At 49.0% G+C, this 26,528-nt stretch overlaps 1 protein-coding gene across 2 annotated transcripts in view; it reads right to left on the minus strand.

The window, feature by feature from the left end:
* Positions 1-26,528, minus strand: part of MEGF11 (multiple EGF like domains 11) — a 234,380-nt gene that overhangs the window by 59,379 nt on the left and 148,473 nt on the right. For both annotated transcript variants that reach the window (XM_065870890.1, XM_065870889.1), the window contains exons 5-8: positions 17,600-17,846; positions 16,243-16,363; positions 12,547-12,683; positions 7,962-8,174 (exon numbers count right to left, since the gene is read on the minus strand). In XM_065870890.1, the coding sequence (XP_065726962.1) occupies positions 7,962-8,174; positions 12,547-12,683; positions 16,243-16,363; positions 17,600-17,846 (718 nt within the window). The remainder of the gene's footprint in view (positions 1-7,961; positions 8,175-12,546; positions 12,684-16,242; positions 16,364-17,599; positions 17,847-26,528) is intronic.

Genomic DNA, 26,528 nt, shown 5'->3' on the forward strand with positions numbered 1-26,528 from the left:
GGCCATATTCCACTCTCTGCCCACCCCAAGTCTGGTCTGCCCAGGGCTGCAGGATCGAAGGGCCTCTGAAGTTAAATTTCTTTCTTTTTTTTTTGGCAAGTATTTTCCCCCAGTTGTGAGTTGTTTATTTATTTATTTATTTATTTATATTTGGCTTAGTTGGGTCTAGTTGCAGCACGTGGGATCTTCTGTTATGGCACGTGGGATCTTTTGTTGCGGCGCGGCCTTCTCTCTAGTTGTGGTGCGTGGGCTCCAGAGCGTGTGGGCTCTGTAGTTGTGGCACGCGGGCTCAGTTGCCCCGCAGCATGTGGGATCTTAGTTCCCCAACCAGGGATCGAGCCCCCATCCCCTGCATTGGAAGGGAAGTTCTGAGGTTAAATTTCTTAATGTATTATTTGTTTGCCAGATGATGCCAAGGTTACATGGTCTTATTACATGTTTCTTATTAGCCCCAAGAAACTGAGGCTCATAGTTGTTATATAATTTGCCTAAAGTTACATAGCAAGGAAGTAGCAAAATCAGGATTAGACACAGGTCTCCTGACTCCCAAACAAGTGCTCTCTATAATACAAATACACAGACACCAAAGCAGGAGGCAGCCTCTTCCCTTATGGACTGGGAGGTCCAGCACTTCACCCACTCTGCACCCAAGGCAGATGCCCAGTGTGTGGGCAGGCACAAGAGGGCTGCAGTGAGGCCCAGTTACTCTGCATATTGTAGGTACTTGATGAACATTTGCTGAGTTAAAATGGAACCTTGGGGCAGATGCGTCCTCCCCTCTATGGCAATGTCTGTATTGGAGAGAATGCCCTCCATCCATGCATTGCTAGGGCTCTTTAAGAGCAAGCAAGATCGTCTCCATCCCCTCTCTGGCAAGCCCAGTGAAAGAACCATTTGGCTGGAGGCAGGGGCTGCCTGGCATGACCTCTAGAGAGTCAGGCAAACTCTGGCTGGCAGAGGTCTGATCCAACTGCCAATATGCATCCATGATCCCGGGTGTGGTGACCATTTTCTTCTCAGAGCTTCTGTGGGGAGTGTAATTGACTGATGGCCCTAGCTACTGTGTCTGAAATCCATCACTACATTTTCTCAGAGGTCACACTTCCCCTGGGCTGCTCTCAGCTAGAGCACAGCAGGAATATTAAGGTCGACACATTCTTGGCAAATCTGGGACTCCTCTGATGGACAAGTTTGGCTTAAAGACTCCCCATCTCGCCAAACTTTCTTAGAACTGTGCTTCAGTCTAAAACTTCCCAATCAACCTTCCTTCCTTCTCTCTTTCCTTCACACAGGTCAGACCTGCATTGCGGTCTCATGCTCCCCTAGCCTCCTCAGCCCCTTCCCCATTTTCCCTCATAGCTGTGTCCCTAGTAAATCTCTTGCTCTCGTCATCTGCTTCTGGGAGAACCCAGACTAACACTCCAGAGAAGACGCTGGATGTCAGAGACAAGCTTCTTGGATTCCCTGTGTCATCTGCTTCCTTGCCCTGGAGTCCAGCTCAAGGGATATGGTCCAATGGCGCAAGCTCTGGGCTGGCAAGAGAAGCCTACGTACAAATCTTGGTTCTGCTAAGTTCCACGAGGATATGGGCTTTGTCTCCCTGGGTCATTGGTGGATCCCCAGTGCCTGGCTCATATTCACTGCCCAATTAAATATTTGGGAATGAACAGTACTTTTACTACGCGTAATTATTTTCTGTCTGTTGACTTGTTTATCACCTGTCTCCCCACCAGGTGGCAGCTCCATGGGGGAGGGCCCTTTGTCTGTCTATTTCACTTCCGTATTGTACCCCAATGGCCAGCAGGGTCCCTGGCACCATGAAGATACCAATACATATTTGCCAAATGAATTAATGCACAAACTAATTGTGTGAAGCCCAGCCAATTTCTGGGAGCCCTGATTTTCTCATGGAAAATGAGGGATGGACAGGAGCAGACAGTTCCTGAATAGTAAGTGCAAGTAGCTAATAGTCATTTTGGAAAATGTTTAGTCTCATTAATCATCAAGTCAAAACAACAATTGGATATCACTTTTTCTCTATCAAAATGGTAAAGTATTTTTGGTTTTTTTTTTTAAAGGGATAATGCTCAATGCTGGTAAAGGTTTCTAGAAAACAATGTGGGGTTATATATCAGGAGTCCTAAAAATATTCAGACCCTTTGGTCTTGTAATTCCATTTCTAAGAACCTACCCTAAGGAAATAGTCACAGTTGTAGAGAAAGATTTATGCATGGAGATGTTCCCCAAAGCATTATTTATAACAGTGGGAAAATGGGGGCAATTTATATAATAATAAATAATATGTGACCAGGCTATTAAAGCACCAGGCACTTTACACCTATATTTCTAATCTTCAAGTAAGCCTGTGAGTTAGGCATTAGAGCCTCTATTTTTCAGATGGCACTTGGAGGTTATATGACTTGCCCAAGGTCACACCACTAACTCAGTGGCAGCTGGGATTCCGACCCAGGTCTGTCTGGCCATGTTCTGGTCACTGCCTCATGCTGCCTCTGACACCAGGGTACTGGTTAAATGAATTATGACAATTCATATGAAGGCATGTTAGAGAAGTATTCAAATGTTTTCCAGTCTATTTAATGATATGACATAAGGGTAAGTGAAATAAGCAAGTTGTGTATAAAGTCATGATCTAAAATATAAAAAAAAAAGTGAATCAGAAATGGATGAAGAATGAACAAATTACAACAAAATGGTTTTTGTACTCACCCCTGGATTGAGAAATTATGAGTGACTGAGTTTTTTCTTTAATTTCTATGTATTCTCTGACTTTCTCAAACTGAGCATCTATTATATTCATAAACAGATAAAAAGTGATAAAAATTATAATATATAAAAAAGAATGTGTGTAAAGAATGGATGTTTGAAGACTTCCTGACTTCTATGGTTCCAGATAAATTCCTCCCTGGGTCCCACACTGTAAGGGGAAATAGTGGCCCGCACGGGTGTCATGGGGCAGGGGGCCCCTATTTGGTGGCCCTGACCCTCAGCCAGACAGTTGTGGGGTGCTCCCCTCTGTCCCCAACACTCCCAGCAAAGCCCTAAGGCATGGCCTTTCTTGGTTTCAACTTTTCAGGGGTCTCCTCTGAGGTTTGGGTTTAGGGTCAGAGGGACTGGCTCGGTCACAGTCGTGGAGACTGACATGCTTGGACCCAGGAAGTAACACGGCAGGCGCTGGCGGCCGCAATCAGCTCTGTCTGGCCCCTGAGATTCTGAAGGGTCTCAGGCATCCTTCTGCCCTTCTTTCAAGAGATTCTCTCGTTACAGGTCTTTGCTCTGGTGTGAAGACCACCCTGTGAATAGCATACTAGACACACAGTGAGCTGGCGAACGCTGGCCTCTAAGCTCTCCTGCGTTTCTTCTTTCCATCTTAACTGCCGGTGTTTTGCATGTTAGGGGTGTGTCTCAACGTCAATTTTACCTTTTTACTCTGAGAAACCAGAAAGCTCAAAACCAAACCTGAGATAATTTCTTCCTCTCTCCTTTCATATCCCTAAAATTCTATTTTAAAAAACAAAACACCTCTGTTTTCTTAATTCGATCACTTGTCACTTATTATAGAAACTCCAAAATCCCTTTGAAAAGAGGGTGGGGAATGATCGCTGGCTCAGCGATTAGGACTGAAAACTACCGTTGCCATGCTCTCGGCACCTCTGTCACATCTCCCTCTCCCTGGTGTACCCTGCTCCCTGCCCCGTTGGTGGCAGAGCCATTCCCTTGGGTCACATGGCAGCCAAGTGACTCCTGCTTAGGCTGGTTTGGCTTTTGCTCTGCCTTTTTTTTTTCTCCCCCCCTCACCTTTCTCCATTTCCCCCAGACATAGATTAATCACAAGTTAATAGAAGCCGAAAGCTGAACAATACAGGAATCTTTTCAGGGTGGAATTTTCTGCCAGCTTTTCCTGGCTGCTCTGAGATTTCTATCAATGCTGCATCTGGTGGCTAAGTCAAATCTTTCAAAGGTAATCCACAATCATGGCTGCTGGAATTCGTCTATGACAATCCAATTGTGGAGGGGACATGGACAAGGTCTGACACACAGGTGTTCACTTTCTCAAGGTTATTCCTTTATGAAGGAAGGAGGCTGCTTTGTGTGTGCTACAAAGCATTTATAAAGGGAATGAAGTGTGGGGAATTTCACCAGCCACTTCTTCCTTCCCAGGGCACGTGGGTACAACCTCTCTTTGAAGCAGCCTCTCCAGAGGGGCATAGAGCCGGGAGAGGCTGGGGCCAGCTGAGGAGGGTTTTCTATGGTTGGGGGTTGGGAAGACTTTGCTTCTCTAGGAAAGATGCTCAAGGCCTTCCTGGCAAGCTGTCTTGGAGGGGCTCTGCTGCAAGTTCTTGCGGAAGCCAGCGTGGAAATGAGGCAAGGTTTCTGGGGATCCCACACTCTGTCTCAGGGAGCTCGGTGGAAGCTTCACTTTCAAAGATCACAAGAAAACTTTTACCCCCCACTGGGCTGACAAAAGGCGATAGACAGATTGGGAAACTAGGACAGAGGAGAAGTACACGTATCAGGACACTGACTCAGGCAGAGGTAGTTCTAAGGCCAGGACTGAGGGGTCCCAGACCTACCCAGAACCTGCAGCTTAACTGCCTTGGGATTAGGAGTCCTAGAGTCATCCCTCTGCTTTTCTTGGATCCCGAGAGAAGGCTCTAGAATGGGACAAAGGCTCACAGGAAGAGAGGAGTGACCTGTGTCCACAGAGAGGAAGAGAGCTGTTCTCTGTGTCCCTGAGAACAAAGCCAAGTGCAGCATGAGAGAGGTGCAGTGAGAACACAGGCTCTCAACCTCGGGCAATTCTGCCTCCTCCCACCCCACCCAGGAAACGTTTTTGGTTGTTAGAACTTGGGGCTGGGGTATTGCTACTGGCATCTAGTGGGCAGAGGCCAGGGATACTGCTAAACATCCTGCAATGCACAGGATGGCTGTCCACAACAAAGAATTATCCAGCCTAAAATATCAACAGTGGCGAAGCTGAGAAATCCTGAGTTAGACTAAATAAAAATTCGGTGAGTGTCGGGGGCTCAGTCACTGGGGCCGTGTGCCAAGGGAAAGGGGTGAAATATTTTTAAAAAATAAGGTGACATCAGCTCGGGAGCAGAGCCACCCTAGAGGAATGGGCGATTTAAGATGAATTCAGCGATTCTTTTTCCTGAAGGTCTGCTCTGTGCCAGGCTCCGTGCAAGGCTGAGGCTGCAGAGACCCACAAGCTCGGGCTGTGACACAGCTCCCTGCAAGGAGATAGTCAAGCAGACGTGGGGGAACCCAGCCTGGGGGGTTGGCTGCCAGGCACTCTCAGGGTCCCCACGCTTAAGAAGCACTACTGCCTCCCAACCCCTGAAATGTGACACGTGTTAAAGACAGTAAAGCAAATAATCATCAATATTGAATGGGCTGAGATTAGCGACGGAGAAGAGGGAGTCCTTCCAGATTAATAATGCATCGAGGACTCCTTCAGAGGAGGGATAAATTATGCAGGGCACGGCTGCTTGGGTATGGGGAGAAAACAATAGCTCTTTAAATTGGGGGTTGGTTGGATTTCCGTGGCAGGGACTCTCCCTGCACTGGACCTCAGTGGCAGCCTAGCTTCCTGTCCCTGACACGGTCCTCCCTTGGCTTCCCCGCAGGGGTAGGGGTTCCTGGTGCTGCCCCTCACCCGTGGAACAGCCTGAGGCAGCTGCCCAGTCCCCGGACCAGCCATGTGGGACCCCCATGTTTAGAGTCTTGGAGCTCTCACCCCACCCTCCAGACCCAGCCCAGAAGCCACCTCCTCCAGGAAGCCTTCCCTGACCAGTGAAGCGGTTTCCTGTGGTGCTTTCTGTACAGAGCCCTGGGTCACAGTTACTTGAGTACATGTTGGGACCCAGCAGGGCCAGCTGCATATATTTCATTGATTCTAAGATGCACTTTGCCCCACATTTTCAGATCTCTGATGCAGTCAGTGGTATGTCATGGCTCAGTTTTAGTAGTACATAAAATAAAGCAGTGCCTCACTACTGGTGTTGTCTTGTATTTGAAGAAATATGGTAGGAGGTCCTCAGTGTGGGTAGGTGCTCCAGACTCAAGTTCCTGAGGGCTGGACTCGTGCTGAGGGACCCTTTCTTTCTTGTGTTTGGCCCTGCAGGCTCTGTGTTTGTTGAATGAATGACTGAGTGAACGAATGCTTAAGTCATATGTAGCCCGTTCCATTGGCTCCAGAGCCCCCTCTTAATGGTCTCCTCCCCAACCCTCTGCCCTTGCAGAGAGCACTGCCCGAGCCACTTAGCTCCAGGAACTGAAGACTGGGGACAGATTCTGTCAAAGCCACAACACTTTCTAAGAGGCCTCTGCTAACAGTGACGTGAGGACCTTGGGTGATGTGTGGAGAATCAAAAGCTGGAAATGAAGAAGGGCCGAGGCTAGGTCCTGGCTGTCCCAGAGACAAGGCTACAAAGCAGAGGTATCTCTCTCTGGCCTGCCAACAGAAGCAGCACCCACTGCCCAGGGCAGCTGGTCCTGCAGGCCTGAGGGGAGAAGGGAGACTCCCCTCACCTTGCACCATCCTAATAAGAGGCAGCCACATAGAGAGCTGTGGAAGCATTTATCTGGGGCCTGACAGCCCCATTTGAAGCTTTAATCTGGGGCCCGACAGCCTCATTTATCACCAGAGGGCAGTGCCAGCTGGTGCAGGAAGCAGGCAGTGAGGGGAGCTGGGGGATGTGGCCCAGGGCGGCTCTGGCGTCTCCACTTCCAGGAAGCAGGGCTGGGGCCGGCTTCAGCCCAGATGTCCCCAAGCCCCACTTTTTTTTTTTAACTGAGCCTTTTATATTATTTATTTTGTTTAGTAGCACATGATAGAATTATACACAGATGATTTCTTAAAAATCAAATGTGGTTATTTGTATATACATTAAGCCCTCAGCATAATTTCTGCTTCTGAAGTGCTAATACAGTATTTAAAATTATACAAACATCCAGTAAACGGCATTTTAGTTTATGACACTCTGTTAATACAATAAATATACAAAACTTCCAAACTACTAAAAACATGCAACATTAGAGGGAGAGATGGAGGGCGTTTATATAGAACCATGACAGTCACCGTAATGGCAGCTCAATACCACTCGCTGACAAACTATACAGATATCCCTAGATAAATAATACCAGTCCTAGATTAAAAACCACTGACGCAGGGCTTCCCTGGTGGCGCAGTGGTTGAGAGTCCGCCTGCCGATACAGGGGACGCGGGTTCGTGTCCCGGTCCGGGAAGATCCCACATGCCGCGGAGCGGCTGGGCCCGTGAGCCATGGCCGCTGAGCCTGCGCGTCTGGAGCCTGTGCTCCGCAACAGGAGAGGCCGCAACAGTGAGAGGCACGCGTACCGCCAAAAAAAAGAAAAACAAACAAACAAACAAACCACTGACACAGAGTGCAGGGAGAGGCTACCCCAAGCCAACCCTGCGGGCCTGCCCTCTGTCCCCTCCCGCTCTGCCACTCTAGCCACGGCCCCAGGGGACAGCCCTCTGCAGGCCCCAGGTCAGCCATACCGGTTTTTAAGGTCCCTTCTAACACTGTCCCTCTGTGGCTCAAGTCCCCTGCTTCTGCCTTGGTGGTCCTGTCTCTGGGCCCCTCGGGGCTGGTAAAGGGCTTGGTTAGATGCAGACTCTGTGGAAGCAAAAAGTTCTCCCGACCACGCCCCCAGGGCCCTGGTACCCTGAGCCTAGCCCCCCGCATTCCCACCCATCCCACCAAGTTCCCTCGTGTTCCTGTGTGTGGGGTCTCAGGTTGGCCTACGTCTTTTCATCAGACTGGCCAGTGAAGGTGATTGCTGAGGTCCCAGCCCTTTCACTGCCTGCCTGGATGATCTGGCTGGAGGTGGGCTTTGTGCCCTGACAGCCCCCCTCCCCACCAGGGCCCACCCCACCCCTGTCCCCCGCTCACCTGTCCCCAGATCGTTCGTACCTGATGGTGTTGTCGGCATCACAGGGGCAGGGCAAGCTGCAGCCTGGGCCGTGCAGGCCCTCGGGGCACAGACGTTCCTGGCAGCGTGGGCCTTTGTAGCCAGGTTCACACTTGCAGGCACCGGTGGTGGGTGAACACTGACCCCCATTGTAGCAGTCACAGCGCAGGGAGCACTGGAAGCCAAAGGTCCCGAAGGGGCATTCCTCTTGGCACCTGCGGGATAGCAGAGGAGGGTGAGGCTATGCCCCCTCACCTGCCCTTCCAGATCCACCCAGCACGTACCGCCCCTGCCTCCAGGCCTGGGCCTGGTGTGCTGCACCTCCTCACAGTCCCCTCCCCTCTTTCCTCTCCTCCTCCAGGAAGTATTCCGTGGTTTAGTCGCCCCAGTCCATTCCCTCCTCCATGCCAGTTCCCCTCAGTCCCCAGGATTGAGTTCATATTATCATATTTCATTGATTATAGGCCTTATGTGGTTTTTTTTCATTTTTTGATTGCAGTAAATAAGTAGAGCATAAATTCACCATTTTAATTAGTTTTAAGTGTACAGTACAGTGGAATTACGTACATTTATACTGTGCACCCATCACCACCGTCCATCTCTGGAAGCTTTTCATCTTCCCAAACTGAAACTTCTGTACCCAGTAAACAACAAACCTTGTTTTAAAAATATATTCTAACATCTCTGAAACCAGTTAAGTCTTATAACTGATGGCATGTCACAGTTTAATTTTCAGTGTTTTTCATTCTTAGCAATATATAAACTAATGATGCATCTCACAATCGGTGGCATTTCAGATTTGATGAGATGGGGTAATTTTATTTCTACTCATTGTCTCTGTTCTTTGAGTCTTTCAGACAGAGGTACAGTCTCTCTTTGCCATATGGGAGACGATCCTCTTCCACCAGTGTCGAGTTTCTCCATGAGTACAAGATGCATCCTCCTTCATCAGACTGGAGAATCCCCCAAGACAGGGACTATTTCCTCTTCCTTGGACGGGGGGTTCCCTCAAGGCAGGGGCTGAGCCTCTTCCATCAGCCGGTGAGCCCCCCAAAGAAGAGGACCTGGCCCCCTTTGTGTCCTGCCTCTGCTGGGGCCTGGGAGTTGGAACTCCCAGCATAATGATCATTATTTGACTCATCAACTGACATCCATTGGTTGTGGGTCCTCTGTGGGTGGGTGTAACCTCTGCTGCTGACTGCCTAGCTTCCTGGATGTGCCCAACACCCCTCACCCCAGCCCAGGGATATTCCCCAGGGGATGTAAATTCATCGTTACAGCAACAGCTTAAGGGGTAAACCTGGGGGCATATGGGGTAAAAGAGATGGGCAACCCCTGCGTCCCAGAGACGATGAACAGAAATGGCCTATGGACTGTGGGGTTTTGGATTAACCACATCCCCACACTGCTTCAAAGGTGCAGAGAATGGGGAACTGACTTTACAGCTCTGACATCTGCTTCCTCATCACCAAATGGGAGGATAATAACTAAACCTCACCAGGTGTTTGAGGATTAAATGAGGCAACGTGTATAAACACTTAGAAAGGTACCCCATGCATGGTAAGGGCTCAGTAAGAAGTGTTAGTTCTTATTATTACTCTTGTTAATACTGTTTTCTATAGTTTTCCTAACAGAGCCCTTCTGGCATGAAAAAGCTCAAAGGGAAGAATTCCAAATATTAACATTGGAGTGGACTTGAGGAATTACAGGTCATTTAATGATTATGTTCTCCCATTTTCAGGTTTTCTATATATCTTCTACAATAATCAGGGCAGAGGGGAACAACAAAAGATGTTTAAAAAAATACAGCCTTGGGCTTCCCTGGTGGCGCAGTGGTTGAGAGTCCACCTGCCGATGCAGGGGACACGGGTTCGTGCCCTGGTCCGGGAAGATCCCACATGCCGCAGAGTGGCTGGGCCTGTGAGCCATGGCCGCTGAGCCTGCGCGTCCGGAGCCTGTGCTCCGCAACGGGAGGGGCCACAGCAGTGAGAGGCCCGCGTACCGCAAAAAAAAAAAAAAAAAAAAAACAGCCTTAGCATCTTTATTAACTCTTGGTGAGTCCTGAGTTGGAAGCAGTGTTTTCCATCACACACCCAGATCGTCTTCCTACAAATCTTGCTGCATTTTAGTCAGTTTGAGGCCTCAGCAAGGGAAAGAACAGAAAAGAGAGGGACGAAGAGGAAAGAGAGAAGGAATGGGAGGTGGAAGACAGGAAGGAGGAGAGAGTAGGATGGAGGAGGTGAGGAGGGAAACCAAGGCGGAAGGGGAGGACACAGAGTGGTGAAGAGCTGTACGATTGCCGCCTGGATTGCCAGCCCCTGTTCTGCCTCAGAATGGATTTCCCCAGAGGTCACTCAGGTTGCCTCTCCTGGATGTCTCAGACACCAGGGGAAGAAACCCCAGCCTGGAGACACCTCCGGATTCCTCCTTTTCACTGGAACATTCCTTCTCCCTCCCATGCACCAGGACTGGGTACAGCCCTGGACAGTGAGCTCCCTTCTCTGAAGGGCACGTCCTGCCCCATCATATTTACAAAGGGACTGACTCCTGACTCCACAGCCCCGGAAAAAGAATCTAGAAATGAAATATTGACAACCTAATCCATTTACATAATCAGCCTCTTTTTTTTTTTCCTACCCACAAGTTAAACAACTTATTTATTTAGAGATCAAGCAACGACTGCTAATGAATTTTACACAAAGCACGCTAATAATGGGGCCTGTGGAACAGAAGGGTAATCACAGCAGGAATTAGTTTTCTACTTAAACATCCTTCCTTTGCAACATATCAATCTTATGTGTCCGATATTGCCATTAACAACCAGAGACATTGCTCAATTAAATTACAAAATGAGGTGCAAAACCCTCATTACGTTTCATGTTTAATTTGCACTGGATTCTGCCTATCCGGGGAGGCCTGCATTATCATACCCACTCAACTTTAATATGCTCGCAATGATGCGGGGTGGGTTCCTGCAGCTGTCACCTACAAAATAAATGGAGGCAATTTTACAAAATATTAAACACCAGGCAGCCCGTTTAGGTGGGAAACCCAAATGCTACCGGGCCCTTCTAGGAATTCTTCATCTGTAGATGGTTGATGAAGCTTGCCTGAAGACCCCGAGGCTTTCGGGGTTTCTCTCTGCCTCAGGATCATGGGCTGGGCCCCAACAAGTGGGACTAGTGGTATTTCTCCATTTGGTACATCTTGGCACCAATGAGGTTGGATCCGCTGGTGTGAGTCCGGTCAGCTGGAACCCTGGGCCCGCTTGTCTCCAACAATGAATGGGCTGTATTCGCTCTCCTGTGAAAGTGGCCGGAAACAAAGGGTCCTATTCTGGTTCTGGGGTCTTCCGGCTCCTGTCCCTGCTGGCTCATCCCAAATGTCTACTTATCCAGGGAGATGCTGAGGATGGGAAGATGGCTCAGTGCTTTAGTCCTGCCTCCCTTCTCTGCCTACAGATGCAGTCTCCAACAGAGGTCAGAGAGGGATGGATGCCCAGATGCCACACCCCGCATTCTGTGCCAGGGATGCTCACGGAGATGAACACTGGCTCACAAAGAGATCAGATCTGGCTTAAAAGACTTCAGGCTGGGGGGTATGTAAGTGCAAAGCTAGAAACGGAAAATCTCCTTCCTGGACCACTGAGGACTTGGGGCTGACTCCAGTGAGAGCTGGAGGGGTGCAATTATGTTGGTCAGAGCCAGAAGGACTCATTGGTTAATTCAGGCCTGCTTCCTGCTTCCTGCTGTTATCTGGGCAGGGGAAGCAGAGTAACAAAATCCAGGGCCAGAGGTGAAGCATGGATCCCACAGAAGCAGGCAAGGGTGTGACAGCCTCCTCTCTACTGCCCGTCTCTCTGCTCAAAGGGACACACGTGGTTCAGAGTGAGAGGGAGGGGACTTGCCCTGGTTCTCTGGACAAACGTCCTCCACCAGCTCTGAATCCACTCACCGTCAAACACCTTGGCTGTCGTTTCCGCTCCTTCTAGAGCGCCTGCCCTATCATCGTGGAATCTTTCTTACCATGGCAAGTGCGCACGTCTGGCAGTCCCTCCGTTATGTGTTTTGTGGGTCATCCACTAAGGCTGCAAGGCTGGTTTGATACCAGGACATTGGTGCCCTTGATTGGTCTGCTCTCAGGCCACAGGCCTTCAGAGGATGCAAACTGACGTCAATATCCTTTTGGCAGAACTCACGTCAGGAATAAAAATCCACTTCTAAAAGCAATTGTGCAGAATGTGTGAACTGAGTTTGCACGCTCAGCTTCCTTGGCTTATCGGTGCCACTGCCTCTCTCCAGGTGGGCAGCAAGTAGAGAGTGGTGGTAGGTGCCCACCCACTTCCCCAGGTGAGTCAATGCAAGTTCAGGGCTTGGGTCACTGGGCTGGGGGTGGGGGTGGGTACCCTCAGCAGGCTGAGGGCCAGGAAGGATGGGTTGGCAGAAGGACTCAGAATGCTTTCTGAGAAAGGAACAGGAAAGCTGGCAGAAGAAGGCCATGGACCGGTAAAGCTGAGCTGTTCTCTTCAAGGCTGCTGGGAAAATAAGTATTATGTACATCAAGGACGAGAGTTAACAGCTTCCTTACCTGTCCCCCATGTATCCGGCTGTGCAGTGGCACTGCCCAGTCACGTGGTCACACTGCCCTCCATGGTGGCAAGGACAGTCCTGGCTGCAATTCTGGCCGAATGTCCCTGGTGGGCAGGGCTGGGCACACACTGCTCCCTGAAGCACAGGAGGGAAGACATGCAGAGGTGGTGCTGCTGAGATGCAATCCTGAGGCCACCTTCTTCTAGAAGTAGCACAGTTGCTACAGCCCAAGGGACCACGCCATTCCCTCAGTGGTACCTTCTCCCCAATCACAGAGGCATAGAAAGCGAGACACCATGGCTTCAAAGCTAGAGATGGGCAGACTGAGGCCAACTGGCTCATCTAATTATTCAGCACACCCTTACTGAGTGCCTGTTGTATACCAGGTCCTGTGTTAGACACTAGGGATATGAAAATATGAGTAAGACTCAATTTCTCTCCTCCCAGTCTACTAGGGAGAGAGACAAGCAAACAGGTAACTAGTGCACGGTGCTAGGTGCCCGCACACTGGTACACAATAAAGTGCTGAGGAAAAACAAAGCAGCGGTGTGATTAAACATGGTGGTCTGGAAACACACATTTATCTCTACTTGTTTCCCAAACCCAGCTAACAGGAGAGTAAAGGGGGGAAATGTACAGACCTACAAGGAGAAAAGGAAGGGGAGAGGGGACTGTAGAGGACAAGAGGTGTCACGTGGTGGAAGATGGACCGGCAGATAGAGGAGCAGAAACTGCTGGGGTTTCTGTTTTCTCAGCAATGCCAAGTGCCTGCAGAGCACACGTTGCAAGACAAAGCTCAGAAAAGCTCAGGAATCAGAGACACTGGGGGCCTCTGAAGGCCAAGGTGCACGTGTCGGGAAACAGGGGGACGGTCTGAAAGTTTATAAAAGAGGGAATTAGACCCCAGATTTTTACTCCCATTTCAAACAGCCAAGTGACTTCCCAAGACTGACAGTTTACTTTTAGGGAGGTTGATCCGTATAAGGCTTCAGACACAGGGACACCAAGCACAGCTAAGGGGAATGGGGCAACAGAAATGGGGATCTTCTGAGACCTGCCCGCTGAACAGACCCTCTGCTCTCTTCCCCTGCTCAGCTCCTACGATGCTAGTGACCAGACTCTCCTCCCTCTGGCAGGGTTCTGGCGGATGCCTTTCCGAGGAGACTGAGAAGAAAGGCCTATAAGTAATGATATTTGAGAGTCCCATCAGTCAACAAGCTTGGCATCTCCCCCTGCCCCCTAGGCTTCCAACCAGCTTTTCCAAGGATCGTGGTAAAACATGAACGGGAAGCCAGGGATCACCAGATATTTGAAACGAGGCTCTAGCAAGTTGGCAGATGGCGGTAAAGCACATTACATAGAAATATGGAGGGAAATGCCAGAAGAGACACCTAAAAGATTTGAAGCTGGTACCTTTCAGGAGAGGGACTTGTGGCAGGTCTGGGGGGTGCAGAGGACTACTTCCCCTCCCTCCAGTAGTAGCCTTGTGGTATTAGATACTGTGTATAATTTTTCAATTATACATGTGACTCTTAGATCTTTATCAGACAGAAATCTAAACTTACTCTTGTCTCCTGTTGCCCTTCCAGCCTCTCCCATACCAGAGATGGTCATTTTTCTTATGGAGATCAAGGATTCTCCCATAGTTAATAAATCAATTAGCTCAACACACAATTATTAAGCACCAATAATTGCCAACCCTGAGGAAGCTAGTTTAGGCAGGAAAACCCTGCTGACCCGGGTCATCTATCAATACCATCCAATTTACTTGTAATGAATTAAGTGGGAGGCCTTTTCGCTCAGATGTCTCCTCTACACATAGTAAGTCAGACAGTGTGGGGCTGTGGGGGCAGGGATGGGGGACAGAGCAGCAGAGGCAGCAGCCCAGGGCGGTGGGATGAGTGTGTATGTGAGGAGAGGGGCAGGGAAAAGCTGCTCAGACGAGGGCGTCCCTCTTCTTCCTGGAGGTGGTGGGGTTACCCGGGCTTGCCTTTCTCACTGTACCCCACAAGCTCCAGGGATTCTTGAGGGAAGAGATGAGTCTTTCCGGCCACCATCTGAGCCAGTCTTCTGCGGTCCTGGACAAGGACATTCTGACCCTGAAAAAACATTCTGAGCCACCCTGGGGGCTGTGCTTATACCTCCCACCTCTCCATCACGGAGCACTGTGGGGTACCCTGTACCTACACACACACACAGACGCTCATATACACCATCCATCCTGTTAGACTGCAGGTGGGCCTGCCGATGCAGGGGACACGGGTTCGCGCCCCGGTCCGGGAAGATCCCACATGCCGCGGAGCGGCTGGGCCCGTGAGCCATGGCCGCTGAGCCTGCGTGTCCGGAGCCTGTGCTCCGCGACGGGAGTAGGCCACAACAGTGAGAGGCCTGCGTACCGCAAAAAAAAAAAAAAAATAAAAAACCCCGAAAAACTCTGGCAAATCTCTGCCTGCCTCAATAGGCCCTGCAGCCATCCCTCCTGCTGTCCACCCCTCCACACACACACCATGACCTCTAGCTCACAGCCTCCTGAAAGATCTCACTCCTGCTCAGCAGCCCTGTCCTTCCTGGCTTTGCAAAGCCTCAGGCTCCAGGGGAGACAGCTGGCTGTGTCACTGAGCTCCCCCTGAAACGGAAAAGTCAGCCTCCGTGACTCACGGCTTCTGAGGGGCTTGGGACTGTGGAGGGTGGGGACACTGACAGGGGGAGCATACTGGCTAAAAGGAGGCTGTGGCTTCTCGGTGGCATCCAAGGACATACAAAAAGCAACTGTAGAGCACTCCAGAGCTTGCAAGGCACATTGGATGTGCACTGCCTCATCTGAGCCTTCTGCCAACCATGCTGCTATGAAGGGCAGGGCTGTTCTTTTTCTTTTTTTAATTTTTAATTTTGTTATTTTTTTGCCACACCGCGCAGCATGTGGGATCTTAGTTCCCTGACCAGGGATCAAACTCGCGTCCCCTGCATTGGAAGCATGAAGTCTTAACCACTGGACCTCCAGGGAAGTCCCGGGGCTGACGGTTTTCATGCCAGCTTTGCAGACGGGGAAGCAGAGACTAGAATAGCTGAGGACTTTTTTCAGGGTCAACTTTGGATGTGAGGCCTGATGTGATGTGATAAATCTCATCCCCCTTTCCCACAATGGTGGTTCCCAGACAAGAGACCTGGATTGGTTGAGGCTGCATCAGAATTACGTGGAGCACTTGTTAAAATACAGATTCTGGGGCCCACAGAATCAGAATATGTGTATGTGTGTGAGTACAGAGGTTGGAGGCTGGGAACCTGAAGTTCTATAAATGAAGGTGATTCATACCCTGCTCTCTCCCTTCCCCTGCACCACCCCAATCTTTATACCATGCCCTTTTCACCACATTTCAGAGCCCGTGGCAGCTCAAGTGAGTCCCTATGCTGAAAGACAGAGACAATTTATGAGAATAATTCAACTCCTTTGCACACGAGGGACCACAGGCTCAGAGAGGTTAAGTAACTTGCTTCAGGTCACACAGCACTTAGATGGGAGCCCTGGGATTCAAAGCTGTGTCCATGACACAACTGGCAGTGTCTAATGATGCCCATGACCATAAAGGGGAGGCAGGGTATTCAGGGTGTGAGAGGAATTTAGCCCTCCAGGGTACATGTGAGGGATGCCCAGACCTCTTACAGAGCCCCACCCAGATCCTGCAGGTCCACCTACCATCCAACCTGGGGGGCAGGCACACTCGCCAGTGATGTGGTGGCAGGTACCCCCATTCTGGCAGGGGCAGCGCAGCTCACAGTGAGCCCCGTGGCTCCCAGGTGGGCAGAGCTCCTCGCAGCTGCGTGGGGAAGCAGAGGCGTTAGAGGCAGCTGCATGCAGATCAGGTCACTGGGCCCTAGTGCTGCCGGTCCCAAGGCTCCCGGGCTCCCTAGAAGTTAGTGAGTTCACAGTCAGTGTGAACCATACTAGACACAAGGCCAGGAGAGGGAAAACAGGGCTCAGATACTATGAACTGGAAGGTTGTGTGCTTGGACCAGTACTTGTAGGATGACTTAAGTGCTTTTAGTGTAAAGGAGAGTACTCTACCGGGAGGGAAAGCTGAGGAAGGCTTCCCTAAGAGGGAGACATTTCACTTGAGTCTTGGAGGTGAAGTTAATTTCATCGGGAGAAGGGGAGGAAGGGCATGTCAGGCAGAAGGAACAGGACAAGCAAAGGCCATGAGACGTAGCCATGACTCCAGTCTTCAAATTCTGCCTAAATTCAGAGAGAGGGAGAATCTGGGGCATGCCTCCACCCTCTTCCAGGCTTTCAGCTACCACAACAGGCTTCTATACAGGGACTATCACTGCTGAGATGCGGGGAAAGATTTGCCTGGGGTCTTGGTCTTGGGCCTTAGCCCAGTGTTTTGCCCCTGGAGCTGTGGCCAGACACTGGGGCAGGGGACACACAACATCCATCAAAGATGTATCTGCAGCCAGAGTCCTTGGGTGTCCCCTCAGGTTCTAGGGCTGCTGGGGAGGCCACTGAGCCTTTGATAGGGTGCGGAGGAGAACTTCAATCTTGCCTCTGAAGGGGTCTCAACTAAGCAGTCTTGGAGGGCTCCTGTCCATGCACCCTCCGTCTCCAGGGAACTGGAGTGAGGGGCTGCTTGGGGTCTGAGGGGAGAAGGTAAGGGAAGAGGAACAGGGGCAGTAAACTCCCCGAATCTGTGCATGATATCTGCCCAGGGCCCTCACCCGCCTCTGCCTCAAATGGCCTGGAAGGGTCAACAATGGCATTTGGGTTACGATCAGAATTCCAAACTAAGGTCTGGGGCCCGGACCAGGGAGGACCTCCTGGGAGGAGGTTAGCCAGCTCCTCTGGCCATGAGAGCCTCCATCAGAATGTGCCCTACCAGCTCGTACCAGTCTCCCTGGGGCTTGGACAACAGGGATCTGAGGGTGTGGGCGAGGCCCGGGCGTTCAGCCTCTGCAGGACTTGGGGTCGGAGCGTGGGAGATTTTACAGCCAGGACTATCTTGACCCTCCAAGTGTTTCCCGATCCTGCTCTCCCAGCCGCCCCGGGCTTTACTCACTAGACGCCAGTATAGCCGGGCGAGCAGAGGCACTCGCCGGTGCGGGGATCGCAGCTGGTGCCGTGGCGGCACTGGCACGGCAGCTGGCAGCCCTTGCCGTGGGTGCCAGGCGCGCAGAGCTCCTCGCAGCGCCAGCCTCGGAAGCCGGCGGCACACACGCAGGCGCCGGTGATGGGGTTGCACAGGGCTCCGTTTTGGCACTGGCACCGGTTGCTGCAATGGGGGCCCCAGTGGTCGCTGTCGCAGCCTGTAAGAGAGGAGCGGGTCAGGGCAGAGGGATCCCCGTGGACTCTGCTTGGGATGGGGGCTGGAAACAGCCTTCCCATCTCTGCATTGCTCTTCCCCGGATAGGAGGCGGCAAGGGGTTTCTGGATGGAAGCTTTGGAGCTTCATAGCTCCATCAGCTCCTTGCCAAGCCCCACTCCACCCCCAAATAATCATCCAAGCTCAGAAGCTTCTTTCCTCAATGCATCTCCCAGTCAGGGTCATTCCATTCCAACCACGCCTCTCCAGAGCCCCCTCTCCGGTATTGAAAGTCTGGAACCACAAGTTATTTTACCTTTGCTGAAACTCTTCTTGGTTGGCTCTCTCTTCCTCTCAGCCAGGCCCCGTCTCTTCCAGGGTGCCTCCCCTCTTCTCCGTGACCCTCCTCCCCTTCTTGGTGCCTCCCCAGCCCAGCTCCCATCTCTCTCTCTTTCCATCTCTTCCTGAAACATTAGTTCTTCTCACCTCTTGCATCTCACTCTCTGTGAACAAGTCTTCTAACGCCCTGCCCCTCCCCCGGCTCCATCTCTCTGTCACCGCCTCCACCCTCATCTCTCTTTCATCCTGCGTCTCCCTAACAATAATGCCTACACCTCCTGGTTCCTTCATCCTCAGTTCAATTTCATTACTTTCCAAGCAGCCAACTTCAGAAGGAGCAGGAAAAAAGAAATATTTCCCTGGGAGGTGACAGACAGCCTTGAAGATCTTTATATGTAATTAAAAGTTTCAAAGAGCGATATCTGAGCCAGCTTGGCAGCAATTCACACTCTGCGGTGGGGTGGAGGCGGGAAGGGACTGAATGGCAGTCCTCAGGTAGGTCACCCAGCCTGCTGCCACTTCCTAGTCTGACCCTCACTTGATGCATACAGGACACACAACAGCAAGACATCCTTCAACTATAGCCTCATTCACTCAAATCCTGGAGTAGAGGTGCATGTGGAGTTCAGGCAAGGACAGGCATAAATAATGTACTAGGAGATGTTCCACGGAGAAAAAGACTGCTCCCAGCTAAGGAAGCAGGCAACATTTCCTGGAAGAGAAGCCATCTGAAGTGGGCTGTAAAAGATGTCTCCCTTGTCTGACAATCAGAGTGACTAACTGTCCCAGTTTCACCATTGAAAGTCCCCCATTCTGAGAAATCCCTCTGTGCTGGGCAAACTGGAATGGCTAGAGACCCTACTGCCTCAAGACAAGGAGATGATTAGTTGACCTTTGTGCTCCAGTGACTGTAGGGTTTAGCCACTCAGAGAGGAAAGGAGGCAGGTGAGTGGGATTGGGGAAGGTGTCCCTGGGAAAGGCTCAGTATGAGCAAAGAGACAGTGGTACTTGAGTGCTGGGTATGTACAAAAGCACAAGGTTCTAGTGAAGCCAGTGAGTACATGGGATCTTTGGAAACTAAAAGGTTGATGGAAGAATCACTCTACCAGCCCCACCAACCCTCCTGCATATACTTCCCACTTGCTGACCAGGGTCAATTGGTCAAAGTCATGGAAACTGTCCATTACTTTTAGTAGATGGAACCACACTAGGCGTGGAATCCCAATCACCCTATATTGCTTCATCCCTTCTTCATTGTGCCCCAAATATACACACATACAAACCGAGCTGCCAAATTCTGAGCAAGACTCACCCTGCATTTTCTACCTGGTACTACAGTAAGTGAGTCAAAAACCAAGTCCAATAGCCAAAACAATTTTGAGAAAGATGAACAAAGCTGGGGGCATCACACTTTCTGATTTTAAATTATATTACAAAGCTATAGTCATTCAAACAGTATGATATTGGCATAAAAACAGACACATGGATCAATGGAACAGAATACAGAGTCCAGAAAGAAACCCATATGTATACAGTCAACTAATTTATGACAAAGGAGCCAAGAATATACAATGCGGAAAGGACAGTTTCTTCAATAAATGGTGTTGGGAAAACTGGACAGCCACATGCAAAAGAATGAAACTGGACCCCTATCTTACACCATATGTAAAACTCAACTCAAAATGGATTAAAGACTTGAATGTAGGACCAGAACCAAAAACTCCTAGAAGAAAACATAGGTAGTAAGCTCCCTGATATTGGTTTTGGCAATGATTTTTTGGATTTGACACTAAAAGCAAAGGCAAGTGAAGCAAAATCAACAAGTGGAACTACATGAAACTAAAAAGCTTCTGCACAGCAAAGGAAACGATCAACAAAATGAAAAGGAACCTACCAAGTGGGACAAAATATTTGCAAATCACATATCTGATAAGTGCTTAATATCCAAAATATGTAAATAACTTATACAATGAAATAGCAAACAAACAAACAATCTGATTAAAAAATGGGTAGAGGATCTGAATAGATATTTTTACAAAGAAGACATACAGATGACCAACAGGTACTTGAAAAGGTGCTCATAACCATCAGGGAAATGCAAATCAAAATCACACTGAGGGGACTTCCCTGGTGGTGCAGTGGTTAAGAATCTGCCTGCCAATGCAGGGGACATGGGTTTGAGCCCTGGTCCAGGAAGATCCCACATGCTGCAGAGAGACTAAGCCCGTGCGCCACAACGAATGAGCCTGCATTCTAGAGCCCTCGAGCCACAACCACTGAAGCCTGTGTGCCTAGAGCCCGTGCTCCACAACAAGAGAAGCCACTGCAATGAGAAGCGCATGCACTGCAATGAAGAGTAGCCCCCACTTGCTGCAACTAGAGAAAGCCTGTGCGCAGCAACGAAGACCCAACGCAGCCAAAATAAATAAATAAATAATTTATTTATTTAACAAAAAAGAATGCATAGATTAAAAAAAAAATCCACACTGAGATATCACCTCAAACCTGATAGACTGGCTATCATCTAAAAGACAAGAAATAACAAGTGTTGACAAGGATGTGGAGAAAAAGAAACCCTTGTGCATTGTCAGTGGGAATTTAAGTTGGTACAGCCAGTATGAAAAACAGTATGGAGGTTCCTCAAAAACTTAAAAATAGAACTACTGTCAAATCCAGCAATTCTACTCCTGGGTATTTATCTGAAAGAAATGAAAACATTAACTTGAAAAGATATCTGCACCCCCATGTTCACTGCAGCATTATTTACACTAGCCAAAACACAGAAGCAACCTAAATGTTCATCAGTGGATGAATACACACACACATATATATACATACACACACACAATGGAATATATTTTTTTATAATTTTATTTAGTTATTTATTTATGGCTGTGTTGGGTCTTTGTTGCGGCACACAGGCTTTCTCTAGTTGCAGCTAGTGGGGGCTACTCTTTGTTGTGGTGCACGGGCTTCTCATTGCGATGGCTTCTCTTGTTGTGGAGCATGGGTTCTAGGCACGTGGGCTTCAGTAGTTGTGGCACGTGGGCTTCCGTAGTTGTGGCTCACAGGCTCAGTAGTTGTGGTGCACAGGGTTAGATGCTCCACAGTATGTGGACCTTCCTGGACCAGGGCTCGAACCCATGCCCCCTGCACTGGCAGGCAGATTCTTAACCACCGCACCACCAGGGAAGTCCCACACGATGGAATATTATTCAGCCATGAAAAAGAAGGAAATCTTGCCATTTGTGACAATATGGATAGACATTTTGAGGGCATTATGCTAAGTGAAAGAAGTCAGACAGAGAAAGACAAATACCGTATAATCTCACTTATATGTGGAGTCAAACAAACAAACAAACAAACATCAAACTCATAGATACAGAGAACAGATTGGTGGTTGTCAGAGGCAGGGAGTGGGCAAAAGGGGCAAAGGTAGTCAAAAGGTACAAACTTCCAGCTACAAGATAAATGAGTTCAGGGGATGTAATGTACAGCATGGTGACTATAGTTAATAATTCTGTATTGTATAGTTGAGAGTTGCTAAGAGAGAAGATCTTAAAAGGTCTCATCATAAGAAAAAAACAACTGTAAACACGTGTGATGTTAACTAGACTTAGGGTGGCGATCATTTCGCAATATATACAGATGTTGAATCATTATGTTGTAACCTGAAACTAATATAATGTTATATGTCAATTATATCTCAATTTAAAGAATTGAGTCTAGTTATCATTATAACCTGCACTCACACCGAAAGAGGCTCACAGGACAGAGAGTGATGGAGCACCCAGCAGTCCGGTGTCTGCCATGTCACCTTCTCTCTGGGAGATCTACTCAGTGAGTAGAAAGACAGCAGAATTACCTACTGTATCATTTCTCTATCTCTTTTTGTTGTCAAGCATATGTAGTTAAATTTGCATGAGTTTAACGTACATATGATGTGACTCCATTGTAATAATAATAATAACCACCACATGTTAAATGTTCACTTGTGACATTTAAAACCATGTGAATTAGGTTTTATTATCTCTCCATTTTACAGATGGGGAAATAAAGGGTCAGAGAGATTATGTGATTGCCCAAGGTTATAGTCAAGGGCAGGCCAGGTTTTCTGGCTCCAGCACTCTCCACTGAAGGTGCATGTGACACTTTCTGAATGATGATTCTGAGGAGCGAGATTTAAGAGATGCCATTGGGGACAAGGTGGCAGTTGCAAAGCACGAGGACCGGGACACCACAGAGACTAAACACATCCTCCCCACTCATCACTATGAACAGCCCTGGGACCCAGAACAAGAGATTTCCCTCATTGTGCTGGCATAGTCACTGCCCTCAGACCTTGGCTCTGTACTCAACTGCTGGAGTCCACAGCCAGCTTGCCCTTGGTGCATCCCAGGGCAGACAGTTATGCTTTACTTATCAGACGGGACCTCCATTCACTCTGTCACAACCAAACTCAGTAAGAAGCAAAACTATGCCTCTGATAAGGGAGCTGGATATTGTCAGGAAGCCCATGCACTAACACCTGGGTGCTTTCGTTCTTCTACTCGTTCATTCAACCAAGCACCTGCGAGGGCCAGAAAGTGTCCCTCCCTCTTGGAGTGTATAGTGGGTGGGGACAGAGCAACGAGAGCAGCATTTAAGGCTGACTGCAGAAGGGCTATAATAGGGGTCATTCAGGGCATCAGAGGAAGACACAGGCAGGTCTGAACCCAGATAGGGGTGGTTAGGGAAGATGTCTTCAAAGAAAAGGCCTGAAGGAGGGGTGAGGGTGGGGAATGAATCTAGGCAGAGGAAATAATGTATATAAATGTTTGGAATGGGGAAAAAGCATGAATGTGAGGGAAAATGAAAAAAAGATATGTGTGTCTGGAGTGTAGACTTTAAGGGAGACCAAGGTACAAGGTGAGGTCGATTCCTGGGCTGGGTACCAGGTCCAAGGGCTTTGTAAGCCATGTTTTTTTTTTTTTAAAATTAATTTATTTTATTATTTATTTAGTTTTGGCAGTGTTGGGTTTTCGTTTCTGCACATGGGCTTTCTCTAGTTGCGGCGAGCGGGGGCTACTCTTCGTTGCGATGCACAGGCTTCTCATTGCGGTGGCTTCTCTCATTGCAGAGCATGGGCTCTAGGTGCGCAGGCTTCAGTAGTTGTAGTGCATGGGCTCAGTAGTTGTGGCTTGCGGGCTCTAGAGCGCAGGCTCAGTAGTTGTGGCACATGGGCTTAGCTGCTCCGCAGCATGTGGGATCTTCCCGGACCAGGGCTCGAACCCGTGTCCCCTGCATTGGCAGGTGGATTCTTAACCACCGTGCCACCAGTGAAGTCCCTGTGAGCCATGTTAAGGGGGGCAGACTTCGTACAAGGGCTGGGAGGCTCTGAATATGTTCTAAGTGGAGGACTGACAAGGCCAGGTGTGGCTGCTGAAAGACTGGTCTGGTGAGAATAGATATGTGGGCAGGAGAGATGGAGTAGGGGTGGGGGTGGGCACCTGGCTGTTATAATGGGAAGGAGATGATGGTGGCCTTGACTAAGGTAGTAGCATTTGGGATGGAGACAAGGGGACAGATTTCAGCTGAGTTTATGAGGTTGAATCAGCAAGGACGTGGTGACTGACAGGGTGCTCAGGGAAGAAGAGAGAGGGAGGTTGGTACCCTAGCTTTGGCTTAGGCTGCTGGGTGGATGCTGGTGCCACATACTTTATGGAAACACAAGGGGAAGAGCAAACACTTGGGGGAAAAGGATGAGGTTATTTTTGCTCACTGTGTTTTGAGGGGGCTAAGGGACATCCAGGAAGGCATTCAAAACCCATTCACCTACTGACTGATGCCCTCACACCTGGGCACTTCTGCTCTTCTACTCGTCCATTTGACAGACATTTACTAAGCACCTGCTAGTGGCAGAAAGTGTCCCGCCCTCTTGGAGTGCACAGTCTAGTGGGGACAGAGCCGTGGGAGCAACATTTACAGAATGCTGTGAAAGTGCCATGATGAGGCAGTTCAGGGTATTAGAGAAGCACGTGGAAATGCAATTCCATTAAGTCCAACAATGTGGGTTCTCAGACTGTAGATGGTGTGTGTGTGTGCGTGTGTGCGCGCGCGTGTGAATGCACACTGTATATGCTTGTGTTTACATCTGTGTATGTGTGTTTTATGGGGCTCCCCCCCTCCAAAAAGAGCTCTATGCACATTAGAAACTGACGGAAATAACCAGAAAACATTTTTAGACTAAAAAAGCAAAGCAACTCGGAGTCACTAACATAGGAGCAAATAATCCCTCATATCAAAATTGACAGGAAGAGGTTTCATTCAATTAGAATATTCTGATTAAGGAAGCAGGGAAGTGTGTAACCCATTCCATAGACATTCCCCCTACAGTGATTAAGTGAAAAAAAAAAGTTAGGGTTCACAGGGATAAGCTTCAGTTATGTTAGAAACTCCACTTAAAAACACCTCATTCCCTAGCAATGACAGAGAAATGAGGCAGTGAGTCAATTATCTACCCTGCTGAAGGTGAATAAAAACTATCATCATTAAAATTACAACAGGACTTTGCATTCTTTCACAGACAATCGCAAACTCTTTCCAATTTGGCCCCGGAATGTCAGCCCCTCACAGACTTTTTTTTATTTCTGTCACAGATGCTCCTTCCTAATTATATTTGGCTTTGGCTGATATTTTCAAGTGGGCGGATCTTCTCTGGGCAGCGAGTGAGGGCTTAGGCCACCCAAAAGTCTGTGGCCTGGCTTGTTCTGGTCCTTTAATCCGGCCAACTCTCGCCCTTCCCAGCCTGTGCATCTCCCAGCTGACCTCTCCTTTCTGCAGGGCCCAGGCTTGGGTACTCCCTCACCCCCACAAGGGGAGTGGCTATGTCTCTCCCTTCACCACCCACCTTCACCACAGACAAGCTTTCAAATTTGTAACTCCACTTGAAAGGGCGGTTAATACGTGCCAGGCCATGAGATAAAGGCATAAAGTAAATTTTCCCATTTAATTCTCACAGCAACCCCTTTAACACGGGTGCTATTCTTATCCCCATTTTGCAGATTAGGAAACAGAGGCCCAGCGAGGTTAACTACCTTGTCCAAGGTCACCCAGCTGGGGAGTGACTGGCTGTCTGAGGTCTAACCCCTGCTGTTCTACTGGGTGTGGCCTGCTGTTGACGGAAGAGGGGATGTGGGATGTTGGTGGCCAGCCTGGGCTTAGACGGCCACCTTGGACAATGCACAGGGAGATGTGAGAGCAGGGGCTCATTTTCCACAAAGGCCTTATCCAGGGATTGGTTCATGTGGAGGTGGTGGTCATAGGGCCCAGGTTTTTCATGACTGGCCCTACTTCCCATAATTTTATCCTTTTCAGTTGAGATAATTTATTTCTTCTGAACTTTTCCTACTGTGATAAGACATGTAAAACATACATTTTGCCATTTGAATCATTTTTAAGCGTACAGTCAATTCAGTGGCATTAATTAGACTCACGGTGTTGAGCAGCTGTCACCACTATTTCCAAAATTTTACATCACCCCAAACTGGAACTCTGGAACCATTAAGTAATAACTCCCCAGTCCCTCTTCCATTCTGGAAACTTCTAATCTACTTCCTGTGTCTATGAATTTGCTTCGTCTAGATATTTCACATAAGTGGAATCATACAACATTAGTCCTCTGTGTCTGGCTTCTTTCGCTTAACATCATGTTTTCAAGGTTCATCCATGATGTAGCATATAACTGTACTTCATTCCTTTTTATGACTGAATGGTGTTCTATTGTATAAGTATGCCACATTTTGTTTATCCATGCATCTCTTGAGGGACACTTAGGTTATTTCTACCGTTTGGCTATTGTGAATAATGCATGTCCAAGTATCTTTTGGAGTCCCTGAAGATCACTTATTAAAGGCACAACTTGCTATGTTTTTATGCCTTTGTTGACTTTCTCTATTAGGAGCAATAACTTGGTTGACCATTGTTTTTTTGTCACCACTTCTACATAAGTAGCTTTAGGTGTCTTGTGTCCAATCTCCTCTACTAGCCTTGGAGTCCCCATGGGTTACAGCATGGGGACCTGGGTGCATTCTTTTTTTTTAAAATTTATTTTATTTTATCTATTTATTTTTTGGCTGCGTTGGGTCTTCGTTGCTGCACACGGGCTTTCTCTAGTTGTGGCGAGCGGGGTCTACTCTTTGTTTTGGTGCGTGGGCTTCTCATTGCGGTGGCTTCTCTTGTTGCAGAGCACGGGCTCCAGGCATGTGGGCTTCAGTAGTTGCAGCACAGGGGCTTCAGCAGTTGTGGCTCACGAACTCAGTAGTTGTGGTCACGGGCTTAGTTGCTCTGCGGCATGTGGGATCTTCCT

Source organism: Phocoena phocoena, chromosome 2 (genome assembly GCF_963924675.1).
Source record: "Phocoena phocoena chromosome 2, mPhoPho1.1, whole genome shotgun sequence".
Lineage (NCBI taxonomy): Eukaryota > Metazoa > Chordata > Mammalia > Artiodactyla > Phocoenidae > Phocoena > Phocoena phocoena.